Genomic DNA, 20,961 nt, shown 5'->3' with positions numbered 1-20,961 from the left:
CAGATCACTGTAAAGACCAAACCCCGAAAAGTTAACAGCCGAACAACCAACAAAAAAATGCTACAACACAAACGCTGTCACCGCAACAATAACGGTTTAGAGAGCTAACATTACAGGATACAGTGGATAGATGATAGAAAAGACTTTCATCCACTCAACTACTACAAAACAGAGACATCTGGGTGTAAACACATTAAAAACAACTAACATTTGAGAAGACATCAAATATGTCAACCCATGAAAAGAAATGCATTTTGTGGTTATTGTTCCACTGGTCACAATACTTCAGGTGTTGTTCAGTGGCAAAGATGTGTTGGTAAAAATTGGTGAGTGAGCGGACAGATGCATGCCCTAATCAGTCATGAAATGGAATCATGTTTTTGGCACGGAGTCTCATAATGGGTACAAAAACTTAAAAACAAAGAAAAAAAAAACTAACTAGTCATTGATTTTTGTTCGATTTTTTTTTTGCCACCCTTGGACAGAACAAGGCTAGCTGCCTTTCAGAAAGTTTTAACTGTGAAAGCCAGCCGCTGAATGTAGCAGCTTTGTATTCATTGTACAAACAGAAGAGGGGTAGCTTTTTGTTAAACCTCAATTTCAAAAATGTTACTAGTTCAATGTGATGTGTGTCAGTGTTAATTAAGGCCTGTGTGCGTGCATGAGAGAGCGAGCGAGCGAGAGAGAGACCTCTGAGACAGCCTTCACAGAACTGAGATGACAAGAGGAATTATTCAAGCAACATAAACCACAAAAAATAGCTTCCTCTCCTACACTTTCCAAAACCGCTAACACTGCCAACTTGCAAACAAATTCATTTCATAACTGTGAGTGTATGAGTCCAACGAATCAGAGCACAAGGAGTTAACAACTCAAGCGAGGACATATGGGACAGAGGCAGAGAGACAGAGAAGGGAACACATCTGGACAGGGATTAGGACAGCTAAAGAGGCTAAAAAAGGAGGAGGAGACAGAAGGATAGGCTTAGCGGTGGCTGAGGGAGGGGCAGCTGGGCTGCCGCGGGTGTGTGATGGTTAGAGGTGATGTTGGAGGATGCGTCAGAGACGTGTCCTTTGAGAAGGGATCCTTTTCTTACTGGAAAGAAGCCCGGGGGCATGGGTCCTCCCGGCATGCCATCGTTGGGTGGCATATTGCCCATCACAGGACTGGGGGCAGCGGCTGCACTCTGGAAAAAAAAAAACACATGCCAGGAGAGTTTTCTATCAGTAAAAGAGAACCACAGGACAAAGCAATATCAGGGACATGTTAAAATAATCCAGTGTTTGCAGAAAATATGAGGAACAGATTTTGTGTTTAAAATTGTGTGCAAATCGTCCAAGCATGATCGCACCGTTTCAGTAACACATGAAACAACCACACATCCGATAAGATATGATGAAAATATGAATATGTATAGTCGTGAATTATTCAATGGAACTTAGACAAAGTTTCTAGGAATAAAAAGGGTCAAGTAGTTTGTACACTGTCTCATCTCTCTGCCCTTTTGAGTAACTGTTCTCAGAAAACTGGGATTCGGGGAAATTTTGAAATCGTGATGGTGCTGTAGTTCTTTCAAATGATTTCTGGCCTAATTTGCAAAAACTGACAATACTGGAGTAAGGCAATAATTTTAAATGCACATTCTTTTAAAAGATGAGTACTGAAATGACTTCTAACATAATACACAGGTAATTCACTTTAAAACATGAAATCCAATAATGGAGCAAAAAAAAAAAAAAAAAAGAGTTATTGCACCTGAACCAGCAATGCGACTGAAAAGGTAGAAATTCATCAGGTCTCTGCTGAACTGCTGTACATAGCAAAATAACAAAAAAAAAAAAAAAATTGTTGAAAGTTGGAGCATCAAACAATCAATATAGGAATAGGAAAATAAGCCCTGGTCTAACAACTGAGCCAAAACCACCACTGCATTAAAACGTCTTCATCTTAAAAACTATCTGTACATAAGAAAAGATTTCATAGGGGGATTTCTTACGTCAGCATATGAAAACAGATCAGTAAATTGGTGATAATTTTCCAGAATGGTGACTGAATCTCTCCTTCGTCGAGTAGTTTAGGGTTATGAGCTGAAAAGCAGAGCGGGTTTTCTTTGAGCCTGCCCCAAAGCTTTGATGGATTTAGTTCAATTTCAAGCATTGTCTCAGTTGATTGATGTGCAACATGAGCAGAAGGAAAAAAAATATATAAATAAATCAGTATTATGATCTTTGATTTACACAACAGCCTGTATTTCAGCATGCCACCTCCGTTTGAATGCGGTCTCCACATATATTCCTGGCAATATTTCCTTCATCTTTCCTCTCAATTATAATGATTTTCAACATCAGGGAGGAGACAGATGTGACACTTGCTGCTCTGGTTTTCTTCTGAGGCAGTGAAGCTGACAGTCGCTGTTTGGTCATGACTGGTCTGTCAGAGCTCGACATTCACACATGGACAGTGAAATGTGAAGAGGAACAAAAAAGTTACCAGGAACTAAATGTGATGCACCCCGTGAAGGGTATTCTCCACTCTGCTGTAGCGGAATTTAAAAAGTCAAGAATCCACACTAATGAACAAAAACTTGTTGACTATACCGGCCATATGTATTCCTTTCAAGTAACTATGAAGAAGAAACAAACTTTAAAGAGGCTGCTAATGATAAGTGTGGTATTGTTTGTTTCTCTTAACCATGATCAGAGTGGTTCCTAAAAGCTCCTGTCTTACAGACTACCTCACAGATTCCCATCCTTTAGCCAGTTTGAAGCCAGCAATGCAGTTCAAAGTGCATGATTTGAACTGTAGCACGAAATCCGAGCAACAGAGGAAAACCAAGCACGCACAGGGAGACCATGCAAACCCCACAGTGCTCACCACCACAAGACCTGTGCTGTCCTTCAACTGCAAATCAAAGTAAGTTATCTAGAAAGTTGAAAAAAAATAAAACACCAACAATCACAAAAAACTTCATAAAGTAGTTCTTTTTTGATCACACACACACACACACACACACACACACACACACACACACACACACACACACACATCAATACACCAGCCTCCAGCCCTTCCCCCAGTCTAACTACAGCACCACTCACTTCCATTGCCAACAATTCCTGCATGCTTCGGCTGACCTGCACGGCCCAGACACTAACCAACAGGCCCTGGGGCCATGAAGCAGGACACAAACACAGACGGACACACACATACGCACGTAAATGCACGCACTCACTGGAGCACTAGAAACAAGAGTGTGAATCTGTGTGACATTTAAAAAAAAAAAAGAAAAGCTGGTGGGACTCATATACTATGCACATGGACATCTGAAACAGTCAAAGAAAAGCAGAAAGTGAAAACCAGGAGACAGAAAGACAGAAGTTGTGGAAACAGAGCTGAGCAAAGAGAAGAGGAGGAGGAGGAGGAGGGGGTAGAGGAAGAAACAGACTGTTCTCTCACAGGGTGATGGGAGGTCAGACAGTGGAGAACTGCCTACTAAAGATACTTTCTTATGACTCTAAGGTCTATATGTGAACTCTGTCTGTTCCTTCCAGCCTTAAAAAAAAAACATATGATACATGAAGAGCTGAAGTCAACAGCTACCAAAGCACGCACTCACTGCACAACCAAACCTGAATTTTTGTTCATGGATATTTTCAGTTTACATCTGGACAAGCACGGAAGAATGAAATGAACAAACACTCTTTACAAGGGGAGTTATGGAGTCGTATTGCCACAGAAATGAAGGATCTCCTGTGGTCTATTCTGCATCTTGAAGACTCCTCAATCTGTTGCTGAAGGTTCTTCAGCTGCTGACCAGGACAGCATGGACTCATTGTTCAGGATGGACCTCAGTTCGGACCAGATCCTCCTCTCTGAGACCACCTGTACAGAGTCCCTCTCCACCCGCACCGTTCTGATGGCCTTTCTGAGGAGGTTGTTGAGCCTGTTGGTGTCGACCGCCCTCAGCCTGCTGTCCCAGCATTCAGCAGCATAGAGGAGAGCTCTCCACACCACAGACTACAGAACACCTTCAGCGTGTTCACGTGTTGAAGAACATCAGTGGCCCCAACTAAAAAGACAGCTTTCACCCATCTTGTCCAAGGCTTCAGAGTTCCTCACCCAGTCCAGTTTACAGTCAGTATGAATCCCCAAATATCTATAGTCCTCCACAATGTCCACACTGGTCCTCTGGACGGAGACAGGGGACACAGACACTCTGTTTCTCCTTGGCCTTTGTGACACTGAGCTGCAGATGGTTCTGATCGCACCAAATGACAAAGTTCTCCACCATCACCCCGTACTCAGTCTCATCAGCCCCTCTGATCCATCAAACTACTGCTGACTGCTGGAGATGACAGGTCTCAGCACAGTAGCTGAAGCCCGTGGTGCAGGGGGTGAGGAGGAAGGGAGAGCAGACCTTCCTTGAGGGGCTCTGGTGTTAATGACCACAGTTCTGAAAGTGCACGTACTGTGGCCTGCCACTCAGGTATTCAACAATCCAGGAGGAGAGTGGGACATCCACCTGTAACGTCAACTTTTGGCGGGCCGGGGCTGGCCTGATAGTGTTGAAGGCACTGGAGGAGTCAAAGAAGATGACTGTCACAGTGCTGGCCGGCCAGTCCAGGTGAGTGTAGGTGTTGCACGGGTAGAAAGGTATAAATTGAGTGTAATTGTGAGCTTTATTCCAAAACTGGGCTTCAAAAAAGGGCTAAATGCTGCATATTTACCCACACCCACCCAAATGCTCAGTTAACCAGCTGTGCTGTTTCTGCAAGCATTAAGAGATCAGCAGGGAGAAAGATGAAGAAAAAGGAGAAGAGAAGAAGAGACTGAAAGAAAGAGAAGGGGAAGATGAAACACAAATAGGAAAGAGAGAAGAGAAGATCAGTATGGATGGACAGCAGGGCAGGAGAGGAGGAAGAGTGAATGGAAGTGTGTGTGTGTGTGTGTGTGTGTGTGTGTGTGTGTGTGTGGCTGCCTGCCTCAACCAGCCAACGAGGCTCCACAGTACTCAGGTGAAGCAGCAGCAAAAGGCCCCTTCTCCTAGTTGCCATGACAACCCCGACCTCAGCTCCTGCTCTCCAGTGCCCATTAAAACCCTCAGGCCGTCAATCATCAGCATGGCCAGGGAGCAGAGCGAGCGAGCGAGAGACAGAGGGAGGAAGAGAGAGAGAGAGAGAGAGAGAGAGAGAGAGAGAGAGAGAGAGAGAGAGAGAGAGAGAGAGAGAGAGAGAGGAAGTGGAGGAAAAATAGGAAAACAGAGTAAAAGAAGAAGAGAGAAAAAGAAAACAGACATAGAGTTAAAAGCAGCCTGTGGCTTTGATAGCTGCCCTGTTTGCCACAGCCATCTCGCTCTTTTTCTCTTCCTGCACACAAACAAACCTGATAACACCTGCACAGTGTTAACTCCTCGCACCCCTCCTTCTCCCTCTCTCTCTCTCTCTCTCTCTCTCTCTCTCTCTCTCTCTCTCTCTCATTTCATGACATTTCATGATATTCTGTTTTCATATTATACAAATTTTTCATTCAGGATTCAGTTTGAACCCATAGAGTCTTTTCCTGTAAACACTGAAAGTACTGAGCATGCATAACGCTCACAGCGACCATTCATGTACTGCTTACGATGTCTTTAAAAATATATCAAAAAGCAGAGTAATCAAGTGTTTCACCTGTTAACTAGTCATTATGATGGTCTCAAGTACTTCTGCAATCTGACTGTCATATCAGAGACTCACCAGCATGTCACATACTTGGAAACATGAGCGTCTCTATGTAAGCAAAGTACAGAGTAATAACGAATGACCGCATGATATTAAAATATGAAGCATTTACAGCTTGAAAACCAAAATGCATCAACTTACATCTTCGTTAAAAGGTGAAATTCTGACCTTACTTGATGGCAACATGACAGTTACAGTCGTAATGCAGCACCAATCCCCGACTCCAACATACTAGAAAATACCAATAATCCACTTCAAATTTAGTGCATTCCTTGTGTTAAGTTGTTTTTTTCAAATTTATTTTTCAGCTTTGAGGCACAGATGATGGATTACAGTTAGGTTTTTCAGGGAAAATATACATTTCTTTCCCAGTTGGACAGGAGGCATCAACTCAGAGAAGTCATTTTATGTCTCTGTGAGCAGTTTGAAGGTGTATGTTGAAAGGTTTAAGGCTTGGCTTCTGTGACTGTCTCTATAAGATTACAACCCAATCTGCTTGAAGCAGCAGTTGCACATTTTGGCAGCATAATTATTTGCTTTCCTGCCAAAGGCTGGATGAGAAGATTGGTATCACTCTCATGTCTCACTTGTCTTTACTGCATATATGAAACTTTAGCCAGCAATTGGCTGCGTTTAGCTTAGCATAAACACTGAAAACAGACAGAAACAGCTAGCCAGGCTCTGTGGTACAAGAGGAGCGTCAATGTCCTTATGTAACTTTCAGAGTAAGACAGCAAGTGAACACATTTCCCCCCAACGTAGCACACGGTATCTGAAGGTAGAGGTGTCTTCTAATCAGGGTAATCTTAAATTCATACGGCCCAATACAACTGACCAAATATAATGTTTCTCTTGATTTTTAACTGACCGCACTGTATTGAAAAACTGTTGCAAACAAATATCAATAAATGAAAATGCAGCTGCCATCTTTAGATAAACATCAATTTTAAAGCAAATGCATGGCGATCTTTCCCAGTGGCTTTTTTTCAATCTGACCTGAATCAAGTATTATCATGCTCAACGTATTTGATAATTTCCTCTAACACAAGGTGTCCGCTCTCCTCTAGCACCTCGTTGTGATCCTCTTTAGCTTCGTAGTTGAGGCCGGATTGCTGGCTGGGCCCACAGACAGTGAGTGAGCGGCTCTATCTGTCCTGTGATCAGACCTCGGCTTCCAGGGGGTAATGGATCTGCTGTTATCTGGGTCCAGACAAGCAGGCCAACACACTGCTACCTGCTGGCCACAACAACACTGATACCGGCTCGTAGGTGGCTCTGTGCGTGTGCGTGTGTGTGTGTGTGTGTGTGTGTGTGTGTGTGTGTGTGTGTGTGTGTGTGTGTGTGTAGTCTCAAAGCTCAGACTGACCAGACTTCAAAAACCCACAAAAAGAAACACTGTAGCATGTTCACAAACACATTAAAATGCCCCCACTGGCACCCTCAGGCTCAAAACATAAAGTTCACGCATGCAGACAAACCCAAAGAACAATCCAACTCTTTCATGAGCTTACATTTTTTCACACAAGAGCTTCAGTTTTTATCTGTTACATCCTCTCCTTTTCCGCTCTCCGTCTTTGTCTACTTCCTCGCCATACAAAAAGCACACGCTGTTGAAAAAGCCAGACAGGCCGAAGCTGCCAACTTAAAGAGCTTGTCCTTGATGTGCGACAGCTACAGAGAGACTGGGAGGCTTCCTTCCACAAAAACCGATACCTCAGTTAAAACTGACACCATAAACCACTATAAACAGGGATATGAATGCGCAAGAGTGCGTTGGGCATGAATGGAGGCTGTGCATCGATACATACAGTTCTTGTGGCTTGTTGGCTGATTTGCAGACAAAGTGGTGCTTTTATCTGGCTGGGGGCGACTGGTGTAAACCAAACCATGAATTATTCCTCACGTCTCTCCTGACTGTCATTGCCATCTTGTCTCCTCCCATTTGTCCCTGTGTCACGGCCCTCCTTCTCCTCCTCTTGCTTCAGCTTCAAGTGCTCCAATAACTCTGTCAGCAAAGTCAACTCTATAAAGATTAGCAGAGAGGCAGGAGTGTGTAAGCAGGGCTGCCGGCCGACAGACGGGCCTAATCGATGGGAAGATGAAGAGCTGCCAGCCCTGATCCCACCACATGGAAATGCCCACAAAAGTCAGTTCTCTCTACAAGAATGCAGCACACAAGCACAACAGGTATGCAGAAAAGCACGCACACAACACACACACACACACACACACACACACACACACACACTGAACATACAGAGGAATACACTGTACAGACCACACACACAAGCACACGCTTGTGCTGCTGCCTTCCCACAGCTCTGGCAGCTGTTATGTCAATCAGGTGAATTAATTACTGGTAAACAAATCTGCTTGGGATCTCCCAAAAGAACACACGCAAACAAAGACAGGCATATACATAACCCTCCTCCTCCTCGACCACCTTTGTCTCTAAAGCATCTCCTACCAGCGTCACGGCCCCGGGAGCTCTGATCTGCCTCCGAGCGAGTTACCCAGGCACGGCTCTGAGGGGGAAGCCCAGAGGGAAAGTGCTGTGGCTGGGGGGTGCCGCCCGGCTCCCCGCACTGCTACCCTGGAGCTCCTGCCTTAACTCCTGCTGCTGCCTCGCAGGCTAACCAATCAACCTATGGTACATACTACCTGACAGCAAAGACAACACGTTATGGAGTGCAGAGGGCATAAGCACGCACACGCATCCATGCACACAGGCACAAACTGTTGGGAAAACAGTAGAAATGAAACAAACATGCAGAAAAGCAGAAAATGTCTCTATTCCTGACAAAACATTGTGTTGATGTGGCATGAAGGCAACTGACAGGGGAGGAAGGACAGGAAACACACTGCATGACATCAAGAAATACAGAAAAACAAGCAAGAAAACTGACCAGAAGTTAATTCAGATCAATTGAAGTTAATATGACCAATAGAGAGAGCCACACTAATCTATCTCCACTTAGGTTTTAGTTTCAAAGTTTGCTAAAATGTCAAATTGTTTATTTCAGATGCTGATTTTATTTAACTTACTGTAATCATACCAAAGAAAAACATACGGGATATGGATGCTGCATAAAACCTAAAAATTATTGTAAGCAGAGCAGCAACACTTAATATTAGAATAATAAAACAAATAACAATTTTAAAAAGTGAGTATATGGTGCATTTTAATGATAGACATGTGCATACAGTGATAAATAAATATCTGCATTAACAAAATGGGAAAGAAACAATTAAGCAGAAATCTGTGGCCTGCACCTCTGAGTCATTGTCTAGTGTAACAGCTCTGAGTTTTTAGGCAACTGTTGCTCTATAACATTTTAATTGCTTATTTGTACTCAGTAAAACAGTAAAGGATACTTTTTTCATAACAAAATGGAGAATATTACCATTGCTGATGAGTTAAGAATAAAAAACTTCAGTGGCCTTTAGAGGGACAGCTTTACCTGGACTACTCCTGGAAATTTACTGTTTGGTTAAAATTCAGAGTGAAAGTGAAAAGTAAACATGATATAACTGAGTAAAACACATATTGATGTTCGGTAATTTTTGCAGACATGCACAAGTGTATGTATGCACGCACACACACACACACACACACACACACACACACACACACACATCCAGAGGCCTTTATTAGTGGTGTTGGTACTTAATGACCAAAGCTTGGCAATGGCCTGCTGCTCTCTTGGTGACCCATGCTAACACAGGTCCCCCCTGCTGGCACTTCTCTTTAATTACATACACACAAACACAACTGCACATTCGCGCAGCAATATGCACCCCCTGCTCCCCTTTGCCCCTGGCCTTTCACTCCCTCATTAGACAGTTGGTGTTGGGTGGAAAGCCGCGAGAGAACCAGAGGACAGGGTGTCACTGTGACACATGCACATGCACACACAGACACACACACACTTTGAACAGGGCTGACTTGTACATGAGATGCCTGATTGAAGATGAATAATGCTGCTAATTAGGGAATAATAGCTGATAAGAGCACAGGGACTAGATCTAATGTGAAGAATGCAGTTGAGAATTGAAAGGTGTGTGAGTTTCTGAGAGTGGAGAAGAGGCAGGAGAAGTGTGGAGAAGGCAGATTTTATCATGCACTTCTTCCTGTCCTCTGATGTGACTGACTGGTGTCAGTGCTGCTGAGCGTTGCAGGTCAGAGAGGACTGCAGATCAGAACTGAGCAGGCAGACAAACCCCTGAAAACACCACTTCACAGGTGACACTAACAAACACATGCTGGCATGATTTAACACTCTGACACAGCTATGGAAGATGTAGGCGATGGCGTGCGTTGCATTCCAGGATCGATTTCACAGTTTCTGCATGCAGTAAAAATGTAAATAAGTGTTCAGCTGTGTAACACGTCTGCTGTGGTATGTGCTTCACAATCAAATAGCAACACCGTCTTTGATAAGTCTCCCTTTAACACAGACGTACAACGACATTACAGAACAGAACCCGACATAAATAGACATCTGAGCCTCTGTAGACCACAATGTAGTGCAGCCAGACATGTCGCTTTTTTTGCCAGACAGATGAGATATTAATCATTTCCACTAACCTCCACTTCCATCAGAGCTTACACTGCAACTTTTACTCTTCCACAAGTCTACAGCAGAAAATCATCATGTTCGCAGTCAGAGGTTGACATAAAATAACTTGGAGAAGTGTTGATGTGAAGATAAATAGAATGAAAACTGCAAACAATCACAAGGAAAAGACAAGGTGGCTCAGATTCCAACACAGACACATTAATAGTAGCACAAATATGCAAGTATTCATTCTGTTTAGGTTCAGATTTTTTTTCTTTTTTTAGGAATTGGGGGTAAAGGATACCCCCCCCCACACACACACACACACACACACCTGAATTAACACAGCATGATACTTTTCATTTAAACTTTTTGAAGGAAATCATCAACAAAACAAATGCTTTGAATGTACGAAGTGAGTATGTCTGATGTCAAAGTGTGAGCGTTGAGGCTGTACTGTGGGTCAGCCTCTGTAAGGGATGCTCATCCTACCACACTTTTAAAACCCTTGGCTGAGACACATGCTACACTTTCACTTGTGAAACGCAAACCTGTTACAGTGATCACCTTAGTAAGACATAATTTCACTGTCAGCTTACCATGAATTGCTTTTGTTTTGTCCTTAAGCTAACTTAAATTTATTCACTTTATGTAAAAGAAGAGTCGCTGACATGTGGAGAGAAGAAACTTATCCCAAACAACTCAGAGAAACAATCAGGATAAACTCTGAACAGGCTGAAAGTACACCGCAGGAGAAACATCTCAATCAATCCAACAACCACTTCAGATTCAACAGTTAGGCTGTAAACAATGTTTTTTAAATTACCAGCGGAAGCCGTAACAGCTGGAAAGACAAACACAGGCACATGAAGAACATGCAATCTTCCCACAGAAGAGAAGAAATCGGGTCTATTTGAGTGATAAGCACTGCACCACAGTTATACCAATTTTACCTGAACAAGGTTTGAAAATAAAATACTAAAGTAATGTGTCATTTTGCAAAACCAAGGACATATACAACTAATTATACAAAAAAGATTAGCTGAAAATTAATATTTAATTGATCACATAAACATTTATAGAGCTAAATACAATGTCAATATAAGCACAAGTATAAAACCATAAAATACAGCAAAGAACCATAAAGATAAAGATAAAGATATGACCACTGTTGTATACGTATAAGGATGTGGCTCCCTACCAAGTTTTAATCTTTCTCTCAAAGTGAAGTGTTTCAACTGGCTCAAAGACGTTTTTCACACCAACAGAATTTCACACAAAAGTCTTTTTACATGTAATATCTGTGAGTGAGTTTGGTATTAAAATCAATTAAATTCATTTTAGGTTTAGACAGGTGAGAGATTACAGTCTCGCTTCAATTATGTCTTTGATACAAAAGGTCATTTGCTACTAAACTGGGACAGTGTTTATTTTTTTAAATCATGAAACAACAATTTTATACTTATAATGAACTAAAAATTCCAAAATGCTTCAAAACTAAGTTTCTAGTTGCTTCAAGACTGTCCCATTGCCATGCAAACATATTTTAATGGACGTCTGCAGGAACAAATATTGAAAACAAACATGCATTCAAACATGCTGAGGCAACAACTGCCTCATTTAGGGTGACCCCTTCTGGCTTTCATTGTGCTGTTCTGTGTCTTTTATATAAGTTGCAAAAATTCTAAAAATGAAGTTTAGAAAAAGGAACAGACAGAAAGGTTGCACTGGTCATTTTGGTGCAGTTCATCTATGCTGCAGACACACTTTCACAATTGCTACTGTTGGAATCTATTGGAGCTCAAAACTTTGCCAGGATTTAATAATATAACATAACACTTTATAAGCCAGACCTCCTACGGGACTATTAAAAATGAAAAGAGTCTCTGGCAACCTTGTTAGCAATATCTACCTCCTTCTTATTCTTTGGCATTCTTTCATATTCTGCTGCTTACTCCCCCCTCTCTCCGTCTGTCTCTGTCTCGCTCCCTTTTTCTCATGTTAGGCTCGCACAACTGGATTTTATTTCTGCAAAGCTAAGAAGGTGCAAGATGAAAAAGAGAGGGAAGTGGTGGTACCATATACCATGGACATAAAAAAAATAGAGGGAGAGTGAGAGCAGAGGGGTGTTTCTGGAGGTCCATACATTCCATAATGCCTACAGCAACACGCTCAACCTCCACGTTAAAGTCAGACGTCTTTAGCACATAACAGTTAAACTATCACCATATATTATTCTGCACAATGTGCTCATAAGAGAAAAACGAGTCCAGTTTAAAAAAAAAAAAAATCCAGACTCACAGCTTCTGACTTTTAGTTTTCTACTTTAACAATGATGAAAGTTTGAGAGTGAGACTGTTTCACAATGTTTATGTTTAGCAGCAGACACACCAGACACTCATCTCATGCCAATCTGATCCGTTCACACCACTTCTATTTCAGAGTACATGTGTGTCCTTGCGCGCGCGTGTGTGTGTGTGTGTGTGTGTGTGTGTGTGTGTGTGTGTGTGTGTGTGTGTGTGTGTGTGTGTGTGTGTGTGTGTGTGTGTGTGTGTGTGTATGTGTAAGACCAGGCAGGAAAAGGCATTCCCAAAGGAGCAGTCCTTAAAGCACCAGACACTGGGGGGTTGGGTATGAGAGGCTCTCTCTCTCTCTCTCTCTCTCTCTCTCTCTCTCTCTCTCTCTCTCTCTCTCTCTCTCTCTCTCTCTCTCTCTCTCTCTCTCTCTCTCTCTCTCTCTCTCTCTCTCTCTCTCTCTCTCTCTCTCTCTCTCTCTCTCTCTCTCTCTCTCTCTCTCACACACACACTTTCCATTTAGTACCACTTCTTCCTCGCCAGTCACTCATGAGATCAACTACTTTTGATAGATGTGAAACGCGCTGGAGCCTGATTCACATCTCCTTTTCCCTCATTCTCAGCATAAACTGAAAAAAATCAGAAAACGCACAGACTATAAGAAGTCATTTAGACATTGCCAAACTCGCCCATACCTTGAACATGCTCATTCATGTAATGATGTTCCAGATCAGAACCATTTCAACGGAACATCCCACACAGCAGTGGACATTTGCACATTTTTATGCTTAAAATCTAAAACCACACTTAATCAGCTCACCTTCTGTCATGTTATAGTTTAGTGTCTTTAAACCCAGTGGCCTTGAGGACCCGGGAGCTCAACACCACCTAACCTCCAGACAGGAGGAGGAGGTGAGGGGAGAGAGCAAACCACATTCCCAAGACAATGGACAGTCTGTAGAACTTACTGAAACCCTGTGGGCCTGGAGGCATGTTAAAAAAAGAGGGGAAAAACGGTAGGAGGAAGGCGGCAAGAAAGAAGTAGAGGTGTTTAGAGGTTTAAAAAACGAAGAAAGAAAAAAGTAAGCGAATCAACAGAAGGAAAATCAAGGGAGGGAGTGGATAAATAGGGGAAGAGGTGTTAGAGAAAAGGAGAGTTGGCCCAGTTGTTGGGAGCTGATAAGGAGAAAAATGCAATGGGGGTTTGTGGTTGGAGGGTTTTCTTTTCAGTAACAAAAAAAAAAAGACCCTGACAACTGCTATTACTTTAGCTGACCTACGAGCATTCTCAGCTCAGTCAGTACATGTGTTTCAAGTATAAATGTCTGCAATGTTCATCACGTCACATCACAGAAACAGTTAAAATGAGTAACTGTATGGTGGTTTGAAAAAACAAAGCTTCTAAAAACTTTGTAGCTCTGGGTTTTGAATCTGGAGGCGGTACTGATATAAGGCTTGGTAAGCGACAGCATCAATAATCAGACTCTCAAATATGTGGCATTTACTCTGTAATACAGCAACAGACTTAAATAAATAAATAAATAAATAAATAAATAAACAATGCAGACATTATTCGGTGCACAGTGATGCAGTGGACAGCACTGTTAGCTCAGATGGGGAAATCCCCACTTCTGGAGGCTTTCAGTCAGTGCCTTACATGGGCCTTTTATACCTGTTAAAATGTGAATAAAGCTTAATTCCGCTCTAAAATGACCATGTAAATGTCTGAAAACTTTGTTTGGAATTAAGTTTATATCCGATCAGACCGGCTGGTTTATTCCCCTGGGAGCAGAATTATATGTAAACTAGGTGTTACTTTATTCTGGTCGTTCTGTGCATGCTCGTGACGCAATATGACGCAATATTCCAAGATGGCGTCCCGCGTCCCGCAGTTTGACTCGTACGGAGAAGACTTATTTAACGGGAGCTTTAGAAGAAATGGCTATAATGAAACGAGTGGATGGACGGCTGCATAACAATGTGGACATTTTCTTGGTGTATCTACTTCCTGGTGTAACATTAAGTTGGTCAAACATTCACAGGATTCAGACAGGTGTACCTGCCCGCTCCCTCCATCCCCGCTATCATAACGTTCACACTCTCAGCTTTCTGTCTGCCCGCAGGAGACACCCTGGAAGATAAACTGCCTCAGCGGGACCTCCTGACCTCTGGACCACCAGTCGACAGGCTCCCAGAGTTCACTGGGGTCTGACACACAATGAGCTCCGACACTAATGTTCTCTATTTACATTCCGGCTCCCAGGAACTCCTTCAGTAGCCAGGCAACGTGGCTCCGATACTGCAACAGCCCGCCGGCCGTCAGCGGCAGTGACGTTAGGGAGGTTTCCTTCTGGACATGATTTAAACTTCCATTTCAGTCTCACTGGCCTTTCATCCTCACACACGACACGAGACACAGAGCAGCTCGTACCCGTCCGGCTGCTGAGAGGTCAAAGAGCTAACACTTCCTGGGCAGGCCTTGCAACTGTCATTAGGACTGAGGTTGACAAATATTTACTCTGGTGAAGTCGGGGAGCAAAGATGAGAGGAGGAGGAGGAGGAGGAGGAGGAGAGGAAGGGGGAGGTAAAGATTTCCAGAAAGAACCTCACTTGTTCTCGACATAAACACACATGTAGGCAGGCGAACTCTCACCAGCATCGCCATCAATAAATAAACAGAGGCTGACAGAAATATCCCCAGCATCGTCTCAGCCAGCATAGCACAGGCACGCACAGAGAAGAGCAGAGAGAGGACGACAGGCACGCACGCACACGCATGCGCACACACACGCACGCACACGCACGCACGCACACACACACACACACACACACACACACACACACACACACACACACACACACACACAAGGACTGAGGCATGAAGATAAAGGCTGGAAAAGATAGCAACAGAGAAAAGAGAACAAGAAGGAGGGAAACAGAGCGAAAAAGAAGGAAACAGTGACGATGAGAGTGAAGAAGAAAATGGAGAGATACAGATGAAGAGAGAAGATGCCTCTGTTCTTTGTGTTTGCTTCAGGTCTCAAGTCAGTAGAAAAGATTAATGGCCGAGGTGAAACATGCTTACTGTTTCATTCCTCTGTGCAGGCAGCGGGCTGCTGCTGCTGCTGCTGGTGGTGGGCTTTATTTTCTCTTATACACTGAACACCCCCACATCCCCATTCACCCCAAACCCCCCTCCACACCCCAACACACAGACAGACAGACGAGACCAGTCTACACACACACACACACACACACACACACACACACACACACACACACACACACCCCTCTCTGAGCCTCTGCTCCGTCACTCTGTCTCAACTTCTGGTTCTGATTTAGAAGCAACGCCTCTACTTCAATCCTCTCCCCTTCTTCTCCTCAATACATCCCGCTCTCTCGCTCAGCGTGTGTGTGTCTGTGTGTTCGAGTAAAAGTCAGTCTCTTGCAAATGGATACACCAACACGTGTGCAAGCACAGCCTGAGACATTTATGCCCCCCCTGTGTGAGTTGTGGTTTCCCCCCTCTTTCTTTCTCTCTCTCTCTCTCTCTCTCTCTCTCTCTCTCTCTCTCTCTCTCTCTCAAAAACTAACAAACTCACTAAATTAAAAAAAAAAAGAAAAAATCTTGCAATTTTTTCATACTGCTTCCCCCCTCACAGCACCAGGCTTCCAAACTACACATAAACATGCTGCACTGGGTTTTACATTCTAATATTTAATAAAAAGTAATAAAGCCACATCGGCGGCCCATTCACGGTGACTCGAAACTTTCTGCAACTTTTATGTTCTTACCAACATGTCCCACAAGAAAGATAGAAAGAAAAAAAAAAACATCTAAAAATCAGAGGCCTCCTCCTGAAGCCTCAATAGACCATGATCCATAATCCATAATTTAAAGATGGGAATGAAGACAATGTGCTAATTATTTGCACTTATTTACTAACATGTCAGCGTTGTACATACCCTGATGCCAAGACGTAATTTTAATATTGTTTTCTCCTACCTGGCTCGTTGGTTCTACCCTTTGTGATGAAGAATGGGAGTTTTTTTTTTTATTAATTCCTGTGTCTAAATATCTGTTTTCTGCATACTCTTCTACCTGTTCATATATCAAAGATTTTCTCTGTCACCTCCTCCTTGGAAAGTCTTTCTTTTTTCCTGAACAAAATCATTTTAAAGACAGAGTAATTTGTCAACAACATGCAGCTGAAAACAAAAACAAAGACTTATAATACGTTTGGGTATGATTTGGGTTTTCATCAGCACTATTTCTTTCTCCAGCTCTTCTTATGAGTTTAGCATTCTGTCAATACGCTATGTCTTTCAACTTTATTAGATAAAAGTAGTTTTACCTAACATATATCATTGGACAAAAAGATTAATGGGTGAATGAAATGGAGTATTATGAATACAACTAAACTCTTTCCTCCTGTCCGTACTTCCTCTCTGTGCTGCTGAGGTTGATTAATTACCTGGTGGGGCAGACTGCCAGTCTCAGCCCGGAGCTGCACTCACCAGCATCTGTTAGTTTTCATTCAGACAGTTTTAGCTTATTTAAGCTTGTTTGTAACAATTCACTATGTACAGCAGCGAAACATAATGTGATAGTTGAGTGAATGGAAGAGAATAAACTGTAATCTTCTCCATGCTTTTGCCTATTTAACATTGTTCTAATAAAAGTATTCAACTTTATCTACTAAATGGTTTTGCTTTTGCACCCTTTGGTCCGTGTCCGTGTGTTTTGTGTGAGTTGGAGTTCAGATTGTAAAAAGAGAGCGCAGAGAGACACATGATGAGGCATCATGATACATAACATCAGAAAATCACAAAAAACCAATGAGCGACACCAGATTGTCTAAAACTATAAATGGATTTCACTTTTCACACTATTCCACCGCTCATCCTCAGAGCGCTTGACACTGTTAATCATATTCACCCATTCACACACACATTCACACGCCAATGGTGGTGCAACCTTGTAACCTGCCACTTTCTGATTGAGAGACGACTTGATCAATCAAGACAGCCACAGGTACGCCAATCGAGGTAGTGATATTTAAAAGCCTGTTATTGCAGTACCTTAAGATTTACACACTTGCCGTGCATTATGTGGTGAGACACTGATCCATCAGTACTCTTCATTATTTATCAAAAACCATTTACAATTGAAAAAAAAGTCTTAAAACATGTTGTTTTATTGGAAAACAAAACTGCGCAGCAAGAAATAATAATAATAAAAAAAACTTGTAAAGTATGTAATCAGTGTAACATTCCCCACAAAACTATAGGCTTCAGTAAAAATCAGAAACTACCTACGACACCACATTATATCCAACTTTATATTCTGGGCTAACAAAAGCTGAACCTATTTCCAAGATTAAGAAACTACACAACCTCATATTATAGTTCATCATGAAGCATGAGAAATGAAGCTTTGGTGCCACAGCAGAGTGGCGCCTGTATTTTTCACTCACTCGCTGGACAAAAAGAATCCAATAAGATCATTAATACACATGCTTTCACACGCTTCCACTCACACCGGCCTCCTGCTTTTCTGCACCCCTCCCACATCTCCTCTCCACCTCCTTCTCCCCCTTTTCTTGTACTACTTTGCTCTTCTTTGCAGCAAACCGGCACATGAACCTCAACAGGCATTTCACACATTCATCCCCATGAGGAGAAATGGGGTCGTTTGCCTCCGTTATCTCCTTTTCTCTACACATCCCCGTAACCTACACCCCCCCTCACCACCCCCCCACCCCTTTCTATCTCACTCGCTCTCACTCTCCCTCTTTCCCCCCTCCCCAAACAGCCGTCAGCCAATGGCGTCTGGGTGTCAGGCAGCTCAGAGAAGCTGTTGTCATGGTGACGGGGCTCCTGTCTGTGCTCTGTCCCTCAGGCATCCCAGATCCAGAAAGCAGCATCGTGTTTATGGGAGTGATGAGAGGAAGAGGAAGGAGGAAAGAAAGCGTTAGGGGAGAGGACAGAAGAAAACGGCTTGGGATGGGACGGCGAAGACGAGATGGAGGGAAAATCAGTGATGAAGAGTGACTCACTTTGGTCATCTGATGTGCATAGGTGTTTGAGTTTGAAAGCCCAACACTTTGTGTGGGGGTTGTGTGGGTGTGTATCTCCATTTGTGTATATGAGTGTGCCCACATGTGTGTGTGTCTCTCACATGGTCCTGCAGACACCCAGGCATCTCACACCCCTATTCCTGGCATCCCCACCCAATCTCTGACCTTTCCTGGACTCCAGCATGAAGACATACACACACACACACACACACACACACACACACGCACACACACACACACACATGCACGCACGCACGGCTCAGCACACAATCACAACTCCTTATCACACACGCGCTCACACAGACACACAAATTCATCCACGATCACGTAACCAACCCAAAACACTTGCACCTGGTGTGGCCTAAAATAAGGTCCCAAGGCTGCAATGTCACAGGGTGGCGCAACTTTGACAGCAGCTCAGAGAGTCTGTGTCAGCCACAGAGCCACTGACCAAGGCACAGACCGGATCATTTGTCTCCAGGGGGCATCTGTTGCTGATTGGCCAATGCCAATATCTGTTGCCCTGACCATGACACTAGTAGTGAGGGGCATCTGTTTCCTACATTTTAAAGCTGGGTAGTAGGAGTGCATGGATACACAACTGTTCCAATATAGCAGGTGTTGAGCAGCACTCCAGGAATGAAATACTAGATAATGAACCCAGTCGGCTTGTGTATCTGTGTCAGTGGTGGCCTATTGCTCCATACTTGACTTTTTCTTCCTTTTCACAGAACAATCCAACCCGTTAATTGCAAGGTAAACAACTGAAGAGGAGCATCACCCCCACAGGAGCCCTTTTCCTCTCCTCCCTCCCTCCTGTTCTTTCCTCTTGTCTTTTCTGAGACGAGGTTGGCTAAGCCCCCCTTCAGAATCAGAATCTGGACAAGCACCAGTTGGAAGCTAATCCGGCTCGCCGACTGGACCCCTCCTCCGAAACAGCACAGCGGGGGTGGACTGATGAAAGGGAGGCTGATATGAGGGACATGAAAGGCATTGTAGAGGCAAACAGAGCCGCAGACACAGCTTGCCTCAGACCCCTGCGCCGCATTCTGTACTGTACAACAAGCCATTTAGGACATTAAAAACCACACCATTATCAGAGCGGTTTCCATATTCCAAGGCCACCGTTTCATGGTTTCTTTTTGGCAGACATTTGTAGTCTGTTGCCACTTGATGCGCAGTTTAAAACACTCTTTATGTGTCAACTGTATCCACACAGTGGTCTCAAAACTACTACCGTCCAGTCTGATCAAGGCTTGACTCGGTTTTTACCTGTTGCTCTAGGTCTGTGAAGTGCTGTCACAACATTCTGAAACTTAGTGGAAAACCTGAGTATCTCCTCTTAACAACTGGGGAAAAAACTCTTCAGAAAATCATTGAATATATACAAGCACAATCACAGTAAAATAAATGCATTTACTATCAACGATACGCAAGTTGGACAAACTTTCACTAAAATACAGACATCCTTATAAAGTCAGACGATTAAAAGTAATGCACAAGTCAGTTCTTCATTTGAGTCAAGCACCGATACTACGTACTTCCCCAACATGCTCATAGCTAAATCAATATTTGCAAGTTCTATGGCATAAAATAACAGGATTAAAAGTTTCTTAAAAACATGAATGAAAGCCAAATACATCCAGGGCAGAGTTTTTGGTCAGTTCACACAAAGATGGACTTGTTCAGATGAGGACCTGCATGTTTGCTGCACATCTGGCCACACTGAATGCTCCGAGTCCCAGAGGTGAAAGTGTGATGATATGGGCAGCACGTTTAGCAAAGGTGTTCAAAAGATGAGACATATATGTATATATACACAGTAAAAGGACAGTATGAAAAAACAAACTACAAATCATTTTGACAAAATAATTCCCAATTTCCAAAGAACATATCAGCATTATAGTTCGCTAAAGTGTGCTGACAATCACTCAAGAGTTTATAAAGGACAAAAAAATGGAACATAAAGACTATGGCCAACTTGAATTTAAGAGAACACCTTTGGGGCATTTTTAAAAAAGACCGTAGAGCAACATAATCCCTCCAGCTAAAAGCAGCTAAGATAAAACTGTCTCTGAAGAATAAGAGAACAACGCTGGAATCCTGCACGGTGGAGAAACTGACTTCGCAATGCAAAATGACAATAGAGAACATATCAGCAACAATCTGATTCTGATGAGTTTTCACACATGAAAGGTAGCATTTAGCATAAGGTGGGTTGGTTTGTTGGTTGGTTAACAGATAGATTAATTAATTGATCTATTGATTAATTGACTGATTCTAAACCCAATTCTATCACTGAGGAGGT

General features: G+C 43.0%; 1 protein-coding gene across 2 annotated transcripts in view; it reads right to left on the bottom strand.

The window, feature by feature from the left end:
- Positions 1-20,961, bottom strand: part of ssbp4 (single stranded DNA binding protein 4) — a 98,886-nt gene that overhangs the window by 24,956 nt on the left and 52,969 nt on the right. For both annotated transcript variants that reach the window (XM_030083045.1, XM_030083044.1), the window contains exon 5: positions 1,097-1,186. In XM_030083045.1, coding sequence (XP_029938905.1) covers positions 1,097-1,186 — 90 coding nt within the window. The remainder of the gene's footprint in view (positions 1-1,096; positions 1,187-20,961) is intronic.

Source organism: Salarias fasciatus, chromosome 23 (genome assembly GCF_902148845.1).
Source record: "Salarias fasciatus chromosome 23, fSalaFa1.1, whole genome shotgun sequence".
Lineage (NCBI taxonomy): Eukaryota > Metazoa > Chordata > Actinopteri > Blenniiformes > Blenniidae > Salarias > Salarias fasciatus.
This window is presented reverse-complemented; position numbering and strand designations above follow the sequence as displayed.